This window comes from Oncorhynchus clarkii, chromosome 3 (genome assembly GCF_045791955.1).
Source record: "Oncorhynchus clarkii lewisi isolate Uvic-CL-2024 chromosome 3, UVic_Ocla_1.0, whole genome shotgun sequence".
NCBI classification, from domain to species: Eukaryota; Metazoa; Chordata; class Actinopteri; order Salmoniformes; family Salmonidae; genus Oncorhynchus; species Oncorhynchus clarkii.
The window spans coordinates 27,741,948-27,754,577 of record NC_092149.1 but is presented as its reverse complement, the minus strand read 5'-3'; the positions used below and the strand labels follow the sequence as shown (position 1 = coordinate 27,754,577).

Sequence of the window (12,630 nt, the reverse complement as noted above, 5' to 3'; positions counted from 1 at the left end):
CTGGCGTTCAGCCACGGTGGGTCGGTGTGCTCCTCTTCATCCTCCGTGCCACGGGGGTTGCTAGGCAGCAGGAGCTCTGTCTCTGCTGAGTCAGGGCTGATCCTGGGCGGGGCCACCACCTCCTCCTCGGCTGGCAACACCCCTTCTCCCAGCATGCCGCTGCTTTGCTCCTCCTCGGAGCGGGGCATGTGGCCGGGCCTCTGGGTCACTGTGACGATGGGGCTGACTGAGCTGCTGATCCAGGTCACCTTGGTAACGACATCATTCACTTTGGCCGCTTCTTCGACCTTACTGGGCAGGGATGTCACATTGGCTGTGGTGTCCAACTCAGTGACATTGGCCCCCAGAGTGTTCCCTGCAAACATACAAGAAAACAATGCTGTCAGGGCCATGAGTGAATATCCTTTAATCAATCTGTCCACTTAATGTCATTCATAATACAAAACACGGACACAAGAACTAGACCTAATATAAGCGGCAGCGACACAGATGTAGGATCTCAATTGGAGCCAGTTTCCTACGGCATGAAAATAATCCGGCAGCAACAAGAAATGTGAATTATTATGTGCATTAGAATGAGTCAACTTTTTTTGTAGGAGTTGATACATTTTTCATTAGGGCAAGTCAAGTCTGACATTTTTTAAGTGGAAATTACAAACCTTTGAATCCTTTTTATATCTCAGATACACTACACGTTTGCATTTCCTGCTGTGCAGGACAATTCTCAGCAACAAAAGAGTGATCAAATGAACATCCTACATCTGTAGTAAACAAACACCAACCGAACAAACTATGAGATGACCAGTGACTTTCTTGCATTGAGGCTTCAGCCAAAAATCCACACACGAGTTGTGTCAGCTATTGAATGATTGAACATATCGTGACTCAAGTCCCTAGTCATTGGGCGGTATCTGTCTCCCAAACTGGCTCAACAGTCCAGCATTACCCTGAAGCTAAAATGCAAAACAAATTAAACCAAGATGGACTGGCCATATACTTATCCACTGGTAAATGACTTCAGCCAAGTGTAGCTCCTTATTCCTCTCCTAAAGCAGCTTTGGCGAACCCCATGGATTATGTGTAATAATTGACTAATGTACTTGAATGGCAAGGAGCTGGGATTAGGGATTATGGTTTGGGGTTTAGGGTCTCCGGGACTCCCTGTGGGAGGTGGAGTGATCTGGAGGGGAGACGGTCATATGGCATCTTCAGCCTGCAGTCTCACAGAGAGCAGAGCTGAGAGAAACACAGGGAGACACATTACTTTAACCAGACACACATGTAGTTCAGTGAAAAAGTGTTGGACTTACTTGTCAGTAAGAGAGACCAACATGTTTTCTTTCTCAGAAATGCCATCATCATATTTAATAAGCGCTATGCCATTTGTGACAAGCGCTATGCCATGTCTCGGTTTCACCGTGAAAACAAAGAAGAAGAACCTTCACACCCACACGAACCATTATCTCATATGAAACAATATAACTATTTCTTCATTAAACGTGGTGCGTGACAACCAAAGAACTCACAAAGCTTCAACAAAACCAGTTGCTGTTGTACTAGAATTATTAATAGGAAATTTACAGTGGGCCTATAGAGTATTACATTACTAAGCAGATAAAGGTTGTTAATGGGTGTCGTCATGTTAGTATTATGGTAGCAGCCAGGTGGAATCCTGGGCTTTTTACTGCTGTAGTCAGAGAAACAGAGGCTTTCAAAAAGAGGATGAATTTTGAGTTAATCCATCCACCAGATAGACTCGCACTGCTGTTAAAGACATCATCTGACATTCTGAGCAGCGCCGCTTTGGCCAAAACCACTATGGCATGCACGCTTACACACATAATCAGGGAATATACTTAAAGGAATATACTGCACACACACACAGACGCACACACACACGGACACACACGCATACACACACACACAGAGACGCACGGACAAACACACACACAGACGCACACACACACAGACGCACACACACACGGACACACACACATACACACACACACAGAGACGCACGGACAAACACACACACACACACACACACACACACACACACACACACACACACACACACACACACACACACACACAGTCATTCCCTCATTAAGTGATCAACTCTACAGAGAACAGAACAGGCTAGCTAACTCTGTGTGAGTAGTCCCCAGGGGAGCAGGCTACTCAACAGACAGCTCCCTCTGACGGTAAAGAGACACTTTAGTCACACTTCTGTATTTGTTCAGCTCTAACAATTACTCAGTCAGTTTGTGTATTTTATAGTTGTACGTCTGGAAAACAAACAGAGACAGAAAGTAACGTTCCAAAGACAAGGTCTGTCTCATTGTTTCTGGCAAAATGGCCAAACAGTAACATGAGTCTATGTTTCCTGTTGTTTTCACAATCAACAACTAAACGTCCCTTTTTCAGGACCCTGTCTTTCAAAGATAATTTCTAAAAATCCAAATGACTTCACAGAACTTCATTGTAAAGGGTTTAAACACTGTTTCCCATGATTGTTCAATGAACCATAAACAATTAATGAACATGCACCTGTGGAACGGTCGTTAGGACACTAACAGCTTACAGACGATAGGCAATTAAGGTCACAGTTATTAAAACTTCGGACACTAAAGAGGCCTTTCTGCTGACTGAAAAACACCAAAAGAAAGATGCCCAGTGTCCCTGCTCATCTGCGTGAACGTGCCTTAGGCATGCTGCAAGGAGGCATGAGTAATGTAGATGTGGCCAGGGCAATAAATTGAAATGTCCGTACTGTGAGACGCCTAAGACTGCGCTACAGGGAGACAGGATGGGCAGCTGATCGTCCTCGCAGTGGCAGACCACGTGTAACAACACCTGCACAGGATCGGTACATCCGAACATCACACCTGCGGGACAGGTACAGGATGGCAACAACAACTGCCCGAGTTACACCAGGAACACACAATCCCTCCATCAGTGCTCAGACTGTCTGTAATAGGTTGAGGCTGGACTGAGGGCTTGTAGGCCTGTTGTAAGGCAGGTCCTCACCAGACATCACCGGCAACAATGTCCCCTATGGGCACAAACCACCGTCGCTGGACCAGACAGGACTGGCAAAAAGTGCTCTTCACTGACGAGTCGCGGTCTTGTCTCACCAGGGGTAATGGTTAGATTTGCGTTGATCTTCGAAGGAATGAGCGTTACACCGAGGCCTGTACTCTGGAGCTGGATCGATTTGGAGGTGGAGGGTCAGTCATGGTCTGGGGCGGTATGTGACAGGATCATCGGACTGAGCTTGTTGTCATTGCAGGCAATCTCAACGCTGTGCGTTACAGGGAAGACATCATCCTCCCTCATGTGGTACCCTTCCTGCAGGCTCATCCTGACATGACCCTCCAGCATGACAATGCCACCAGCCATACTGCTCGTTCTGTGCATTATTTCCCACAAGACAGGAATGTCAGTATTCTGCCATGCCAGTGAAAAGCCCGGATCTCAATCCCATTGAGCACGTCTGGGACCTGATGGATTGGAGGGTGAGGGCTAGGGCCATTCCCCCCAGAAATGTCCAGGAACTTGCAGGTGCCTTGGTGGAAGAGTGGGGTAACATCTCACAGCAAGAACAGGCAAATCTGGTGCCGTCCATAAGGAGGAGATGCACTGCAGTACTTAATGCAGCTGGTGACCATGCCAGATACTGACTGTTTCTTTTGATTTTGACCCCCCCCCCCCCTTTGTTCAGGGACACATTATTCCATTTCTGTTAGTCACATGTCTGTGGAACTTGTTCAGTTTATGTTTCAGTTGTTGAATCTTGTTATGTTCATACAAATATTTACACACATAAACGCAGTTGACAGTGAGAGGACGTTTCTTTTTTTGCTGTGCTTATAACAGTATCATTCAAAGTATGGTCAGTGTTGTGGCCTAACAGCCTTAGAAATATTTTTGGGATACATGGCTGTCATTTATGTGCAGTATAAATGTCTAGATTTCATGGGATGTCGGGTTTGTCAGGGTTATTAAGTTAGGAATACTGGAGTTGTACTGCATTGGGCATCAACTCTTTCATCAATTAAAACATTCCATACGTGTGGTTCTCTCTTCTAAAATGTCATATAATCACTATATAAGCAATGTCATATCATGGAGAATCATAGGCTGTCCAAAATTTGAATCTTCAAGTGATTACTTCAAGGTAAAAATAAATCATCTTCAAAGGATTCTTAAAACCTTTTACTGCAGTGGGCTAAATCAGGGTCACATAGAGTGTTTCTTGGTAGTCTTAACCAAATCTACTTTGAAAAAAGTATACACCTCACGGTTATGTGCTTAAAGAAAACACCTGAAAACTGTCAGATATAGAGTTTAAATATATTACATTTGAGTTTGCATACCAATATAACACCACATATACTATACATCACAGAAGACTGAAATAAAACAAAACCATTTGACATAGAAACACCGGATTTTTATAAATAACGTTCATTAATTATGAAATTACTAAAAATATGAATACCATTCCACCCATGAGGCCACTAGGGGGCAATTTGTTCATTTGACTGCATTATTAATCACTTAACACCGTAGACACACACACACACACACACACACTCTCTCAACCCCTTCCGTTTCTCTCTGTCTGTCTCTCGCTCTCTCTAGGGAGGACACCAGTGGTGCTCTTGAAGAGCCACTCTATTGGAGGCAGCAGTGTGTCTGTCTGCCAGGGAGAAATTGCTGATTCTCTAAAGTGAGTTTCAATTAAAAATGCATCCTCACATAGAGTCTTGTTAACCTAATTGGATTAACAAGGAGACTTTTGACAGGTTGCTGATTTCGCTGGGCACCACCGGCCAAGACTAGGGTTGTAAAATTCCGTGAACTCTTCATAAATTCCCTGGTTTTCCAGAAATTCTGGTTGGAGATTTCCAGATTCCGGGAATCCTGCAACCGGAATATCGGGAAAACCAGGGCATTTAATGAAAGTTCACGGGATTTTGCAGCCTTAGCCAGGACCCATAGATAGAGAACCACTGTGAACAGCAGATCCATATCTCCCACTGTGACCAGGCCACAAATAAAGGCTTTTGATTCAATAAGGAGAACTGAAGTTTAGTCCTAGACACTTCTGCTCACATGCAGGGAGAGTGGGCCGGCCCGTATATGTGTGGCTGTTTCTGAAGTCAAACTAGAACACATTAAGTTGCTTACGCCATTCTTGGAGTTACTTGAGTTGAGGTTTCCATTGAAAGACTTGTACTCACCAGAGACAAATAGCAGTCTCATTCTCTTTCAACAATGTGAAGACACTGATTTGATTTATCCAGTTGCAAGGCGAGACTATTAACACCAGTCTAAAAATACTTCATATTGCGTTTGAGACTGTTTGTGATCAAGCAAAGTTTTAGGAGATCAGAGAATACAAAACCTGCATGTAATTATCTAAAAAAAGCGAGTGATCAAAAATGCAATGTAATTTAACGCTTAACTTGAGGTGGGCCTACAGAGGCAAAACTATTGTGTAGCTCATGGATTGATATCAAAGGGAGACTTGTGTGAGAAAGAGGTAGGTGACTTACCTATTCAGCATGAGTAACCATACATCCTGAACATCAACCCAATCCCAGCCAACAAGATACACTGTGCCCACTATGACACAGAGTCTGTTAACAAGGCTGTGGTATACGGGATGCCCAATAAAATGGACATTAGATCCACAGGTCCAGCAGGGTGGCAGCCTGGCATGATGCCACAATGGCCTGAATAGGGATTGCCAGGGCATTGCCAGGGTAGGGTCAGGTCCCTGTTTAGACCTGGTCTTCTCACCGTCCCCGGCCTCCACCACTGATTGTCCCCCTGGCCCAGATGGAATCAGGCTCACAGGGGCCACAGCAGACCCCCGGGCCTAGGGCTGTCAGAGAGCGGTGTGTGGCGGCCTGGGAGGATGGGGGGGGATAAAGTGGTCTTTGTGCTCCACTTTCAGACAGGACAGTCAGACAGTGTTACATAAGGAACCCCCTCACCCTTAAAGGGTATTCTGAGGTGTTTGGGGGGTATGGGGGGGTTGGGGTAGGTTCCAGCCCCTGTTGCGGAGGGCGTGGGTGGTGGTAATGAGAGATATTTGGCATTGCCAGGGGCAACAGGGTTGATGTTGGCTATCTGCCAAGTCTTTTGTTTCCTGGTTAGTTGGGATGCGTTGCCTACCTCCAAATGAAACAGGGGATTGTGATTGGCTATGACAGACAGTAAAGAGGACGGTGATTGTTTGTGACAGATTTTTAGCTCCCAGACAGTGTCTGCTGACACCGACAGAAGGATATAGGGGTGAAGGGTCAATGGTCAGGGTGGCCAGAGCAGTGAGATAAAGTGGGAAAGAGGGGGAGGGAAAGAGGGAGGGAGAGAGAGGGAGGGAAAGAGAGGGGGGAAAGGGAGGGAAAGTGGGAGGGAGGGAAAGAGGGAGGGAAAGAGAGGGGGAAAAGGGAGGGAAAGAGAGAGAGGGAAAGAGGGAGGGAGAGAGAGGGAGGGAAAGAGGGAGGGAAAGAGAGGGAGGGAAAGAGGGAGAGGGAAAATGGGAGGGAACGAGAGGGAGGGAAAATGGGAGGGAACGAGAGGGAGGGAAAATGGGAGGGAGGGAAAAGGGTGAAAAAGATAAGCAGACGAAATGGCAGTTAGGTGAGCATGAGAGAGAGAGATGAACAGCAAAGGATGATAGTCAAGTGAAAAGGATTGTGAGGTTGTGTGTGAGAGAGTGAGTGTGACTGATCACTCGTTTCCATTGATTTTATAGTGAGCTCCCTCTAAACAATCCTCAAGAGAGGACCTTCATACTGTGTATAGACACACACATACACACATGTGTGCACGTATAACACACACACACACTATATAACCATTATGAATAATGCATGAACCTTTTTCTCTTTACTCAATACCATTCATTAATATCGATGAAAGTTGATATGCATGAGTCTGCATTCAGCAGACTAACACCCCTGCACTGATTTCCACCTACCACTCTGCCACTCTCTCAATCTCTCTCTCTCATTCTCTCTCTCTATACCTTCCTCCCTCCATCACGTTAAACCTTTCATTTCTGTGCTCAACAGGTGGCAGGCTGGAGGAGGGCTGTGTTGCCATGGCAACGGTCTTGCCCTCACTGTGCAGAGAGAGAGTTGATGCAGCGTTGCTAACCTAACAGATCTGCACACAAACACACGCATGCACGCACACACTACAAGGACAAAATGCTAATACTCACATTTCCAGACATAAATATTCATTGCGTAAGAACAAAGGGTGTGTGTGCAGGTGTGTAGCTTACATAACACTTGCAGTTTGTGTGTGCCTGGTTGAGTGTATGCATGTGTGTTATCAAAATGCAGAACAGGGAGCCTGTCCTCTCTCAGCATGCCCCTCCGGTGTCCATACTCTCCTCCTTTATCTTCCTGCTTCCTCCTGATTGGTTTAAGTCAGCGGTTCCCAACCAGAGGTAATAGGAACCCTGGGGTACTTGGCCTATCCATAGGGGGCACTTGAGACTCATGATACCATAAAATGCACACGAGGGGGTACCACAGGGGTCCTCCAGGCAGAGCTAAATTCAGTTGGTGCTATACAGTAACTAAACAAGGTTGGGAACCACTGATTTAAGTGATTAGCCTAATTAAAAATCAAGGATTCGATAAACTCCCAGCTTTCAAAGGCATCCAGGGATCACACAGTCCACATTAATCCAGCTATCAGTAATCTTATTATCCATTTTATGCTTGTTTTTCCTTTTGTTCTTTCTTGGGCTGGTTCAGCTGAATGTGGTAGTGTGGTGGATGTCTTGATTAATATATGATAACATATGCCATTTAGCAGATGCGTTTATCCAAAGTGTCTTACAGTCATGCATGCATACATTTTACATATGGGTGGTCCAGGGAATGGAACCCACGGTCCTCGTGTTGCAAGCACTGTGCTCTACCAACGGAGCTACAGAGGACCACCTCTTTAACAGGGGGAGGTGGGGGAATGAATACTAATAGGACAGGGCTCAACTATGGACGCCCGTCTCGGTGATGTAATACGCTCCGCTCGCATTGCAGAGCACGGTTCGCTTTGAGGAGGAGACTAGATGTGCGCTGACACATTAGGAGGCGCGTGCACTGACATGAACTCGCTGACACGCACACAGACTACTAGAACGTGCAAGAACACAAAGATACACACTTATTCTTAACACTATCACAACCTATGGGAATGCTCACACACACGTTTAAACGGCTGGCCAGGTCAAGCCAACCGACACCTATGTTAATGGTCCCCTGCTGGCAACTGGAGGCAGAACCTTGGAGCAGGGGGGTGCAGGGGGGTGCAGGTGGGATCAGGGGGGTGAAGGTGGTAGGACAGAGAGAACGGGATAACACTATTGTGTCTTCTCTGCTTCTCCCCGTGCTTCTCCTCCTCTGATGAGATGCAAGGTCACTCCACAATCCCCCTGAAGCAACACCGAGAGGAGCTGCCTAAAGCGGGTTTCATGTTACATGTTTCATGTTAGCACGCCATTGTTTGAGATGGAGGGAGGTGGATTGCAGATGTTCTACCAAGCAGCATGTGAGGTGCACGGGGTTGAGGTACACGGGGTTGAGGTACTCCTAATGATCGTAGAGAGAGAGAGAGAGAGAGGTAGAGAGAGAGAGAGAGAGAGAGAGAGAGAGAGAGAGAGAGAGGTAGAGAGAGATAGGGAGAGAGAGATAGGGAGGGAGAGAGAGAGAGGTAGAGAGAGAGGTAGGGAGAGAGAGAGAGAGAGAGAGAGGTAGAGAGAGAGAGGTAGGGAGAGAGAGAAAGAGAGAGAGGTAGAGAGAGAGAGAGAGAGAGGTAGAGTGAGAGAGAGAGAGGTAGAGCGAGAGAGAGAGAGAGAGAGAGAGAGAGAGAGAGAGGTAGAGAGAGAGAGAGAGAGGTAGAGAGAGAGAGGTAGAGCGAGAGAGGTAGAGAGAGAGAGAGGTAGAGCGAGAGAGAGAGAAAGAGAGGTAGAGAGAGAGAGGTAGAGAGAGAGAGAGAGAGAGGTAGAGCGAGAGAGAGAGAAAGAGAGAGAGAGAGGGGTAGAGCGAGAAAGCGAGGTAGAGCAAGATAGGGAGAGAGAGAGAGAGAGAGGTAGAGAGAGAGAGAGGTAGAGCGAGAGAGGGAGAGAGAGATGTGCACTATTTCTCCAATTTACTTTATATTGATTTTAAAATGACTGTTATGATCAAAATGTGTGTTTTTTCCTAAACTGCTATATAAAAGGCTGGGGGGGATTTGGCTTGAAGATTAACACACTGCGTTTCAAAGATAATCTGTCCGCGGCAGATGTGTGTCAGCAGGCCAGAGGAGAGCAGAGGAAAGGAGGGAGAGGCAGGCAGGAGGGAGAGGCAGGCAGGAGGGAGAGGCAGGCAGGCAGGCAGGAGGGAGAGGCAGACAGGCAGGCAGGCAGGCGGGCTGGGAGGCCGACCTTCCCAGAGTCCATCATTCCCAGAGTCCATCACCATGCTGGCCCCAGGGACATAAATCCTGGAAATGTGGCTGAGCCTTGACTACCATTACCCCCTCCATCACCCGTCCAAACCCGCTCACACAGTCATCATTCTGAATGGGGGAGGAGAGATGCCTCTACGTCCCTCACCCCCTAACCATCTCTTCACTTCGGAAGACTGAAAATGGCACCAAGAAGAGGTGCCCTGTCCCTAACAACTGGCATTGTTAGGGACACCATTCTTTGGGCACCACAGTGTTCACAGTAGAAGGAGCAGGTGGTGCCACTGCCACAGCCCACCGGTGACGCAAGAAAATGAATAAAAGCCTAGTTCACAAATTTTGTGGAACTAATGTTTTTAATTGTATTTTTACCAGAGGGTGCTGCACCCTCAGCACACCTACTTTCCTGCAGCTATGATTGTATATATTTGGCAAGGCTGACGTTATATTATATATTCATCCATTTAATCAAGACATTGTTTAAGCATGTCTTGGCGCATTGGTACCGTCTTCAGTGCCCTGTTGCTGGGCGGTGATGGGCATAAACGGATCCTCTTTTTGCGGGTTGGACAATAGTGCACCAACCCGGACCAGCGACGCGCCAGGGAGATTCCAGTCTCCAGAGGCTACACAGACTGACATATGGATAAATAAATATAGCCTATCATCCCATCCTTCCTTAGACTACATTGCCTGTAGAGTACCAATTCACGCTCCCATTCCTACAATCACTGGGCATCATCCTCCCATCCAAGCAGAAGTGGCCAAACATAAAATCGAATGGTAATGGCGACCGCGTAAGGAAATTGAAATAAAATGAATCAACTAGATTAGGTAGCCTATATCCCCATGATGTCATATTGATTATATCCCTGGGCTATTCATATCCAACAACATTATTCATATGTAAGAAGTGCTGTGATTCAGCATGAGACAATGAGGATAAAGAGTTTTCAGTGTCTTTTCATGTTTTCTATAAAAGCCATGGCGCGCTGTATCAGAATGTCCGTTCAAATTGGTTGATGAATAATGCAACAGAGACTCCGACCGTAATCCTGCCTTTGTGTCGCCTGGCTCCATCACTGTCATAGTGACAGCAACAGCCTAGGGGGAGCAGTCCTAGCGCATCGGCTCGCCACTATTACCCGGTAACACCGATAGAGAGTGGGTCATTGCTGAAAGGCAATTGTGCCATCCGGCTCTCCAAAAACCAATACAACCTCCATGCAATTGCCACTCTTTGGAATTGACACATTGCCCGACAATATCCCACCCAGAATGTCATATCATAACCCAAATAAAATATTGGTTTGCGTCCTGGGTAAAGATAACCTATGGTGCTTAATTAATGACACTATTCTGAGAGTGAGCGCATGACCAGTCGGCTCTAGTCTACAATAGAAGGCTCACTGGTCCCCTTTGTTGGACTGACTCTCTGTGCAAGTGTGTTTTGTCACTGGTTTCACGGTGGTCAGCCTATCACACGCATGCGAGGGAAAACAAAGAGACAACCCATGCTTTCTTGTGAGTCAAAAATGAAATGATTTCTTACCATGTACAAAGAGGGGAATCAAGTGTAGAACCAGAATGCTTGACAGCAGCAGTAGCCTCCAGCATCCCGTGCAAAACCTCGCTTCCTTTCCGTTCATGCTTGCGTGTGATAATGGCCAGAAAATCTGATGAAAATCCCTCTCAAAATGAAGTGTTCAAAATTGTATTAATCCGAATAGTAAATCTTTTGATTTGATTTGTGCCCCCTATCCACGTTAGACTCCCGCCTCCCTGCGCTTCTCCATAGTAACTTCGTCTTGAGTGGTGTGCTCGTATTTACTTCTCCCGCTTCTTCAATTAACCACAGTTCAATCGTTCAAGGCCCCGTCGCCACCGAATATCGGCCAGACGGAGACCTCGCACAGCCAAGGATGGACGTTCCGTACTGGAGCTGAGTTGAGCGCAAGCGAAAGCTGCGGCTCCGTTTGTTTTTGATTAGAGCGATGGCACTTCACCATAGGACGACTGGGAACGCTCCGCGGAATGTGATGCGATCGGCACTGTTCTCACCATCTGGGAAGGGAAAAGGATTGTTGCTGCCCCCCTCCTCCGGTCTTCTACTCCTACCCCTCCTCTCCCAAGGCTTTTTTCCTTTCAATAATTTGGACCAATTTGCTATTCAACTGAGACTTGGATCTTGCCAGTGCACACACTCAGCTCGGCGCTTCAGCAGCCTTTTAAACACAATTTATAAACGGAGACTTAAAATAAAAATGATAATACTTCTGCGTGAGCGTGCAGGCGTGTGCTTATTTTCCACTGTCAAATGTTTCAAGCATTTCCCTGAAGAGATTGATGCTTTGGCCAAATGTTTGAATAAATCAAGTTAAAAATAAATCATGGGTTTTAAGCACTGTGGTCAAACTATTCGGTGCATGGGCCACATGCCATATAACAGTTGGATGAGAGGGAGATTTAAAGTAAAGTAGTGTTTTAATGCTTTAGAAACAACATGTTTTGGTTAATTGTGTGTTAAGATAAAGAAACAAACAGCAGAGAGGGGGTGGGGTGTGAGAGACATTGGGATGCAGTGATGAATGCATGAGGGCCCAGGGTACTGACGGTAGGGTTCCTACATTCTTTCACAAGCTACCAGCTCTCACAGCCTCAGGTCAGAATTAGGCTACATGTTCATCCATGTTTCTCAAATGTGAAATTTCGAAGTTCTTCCAAACGTGAAATTTCAAGGTGTTTAAGGTTTAGTTTAGGCATTAACTCCGGATTTTTATGGTTAGGATTTAGTTTAGGCATTACATCCAAATTCTTAAGATTAGGCATTAACTCCGAATGAATAGGCTTAAAACAATAGCATCAAAAAACGTTCTATTGCTGGATTCCAACATGCAATCTTTGGAATCAGAGGCAGATGCTTGAAGCTATTTAACAATGCTCACTGTTGCCCCTAGTGGGCGTTTTACACTTCATCTCCCAACGTTCTCAGACATGGGTGGACTTAGAATACTGACTTGTATCACGAGTGACCTAGCTGACCACAAGACCATGCATGAAGACCATGCAGGAAGACCATGGAGGAAGAAGCCCCGGCAACAGGCTTTTATGTTGTGTGTGTGCGTGTTTTTGTGAGCGTGTGAATGC

At 46.3% G+C, this 12,630-nt stretch overlaps 1 protein-coding gene across 9 annotated transcripts in view; it reads right to left on the bottom strand.

The window, feature by feature from the left end:
* Positions 1-11,717, bottom strand: part of LOC139392213 (chondroitin sulfate proteoglycan 5-like) — a 62,046-nt gene extending 50,329 nt beyond the window's left edge. For 8 of the 9 annotated variants that reach the window (XM_071140022.1, XM_071140039.1, XM_071140059.1 and 5 more), the window contains exons 1-2: positions 11,036-11,559; positions 1-355 (exon numbers count right to left, since the gene is read on the bottom strand). The exon at positions 1-355 is cut by the window's left edge and continues 618 nt beyond it. In XM_071140022.1, the coding sequence (XP_070996123.1) occupies positions 1-355; positions 11,036-11,132 (452 nt within the window). In that variant the 5' untranslated portion in view covers positions 11,133-11,559. Of the gene's footprint in view, positions 356-11,035 lie in introns of all 9 variants that reach the window. The other variant, XM_071140075.1, reaches the window with a different exon arrangement.
* Positions 11,718-12,630: the final 913 nt, after the last annotated feature.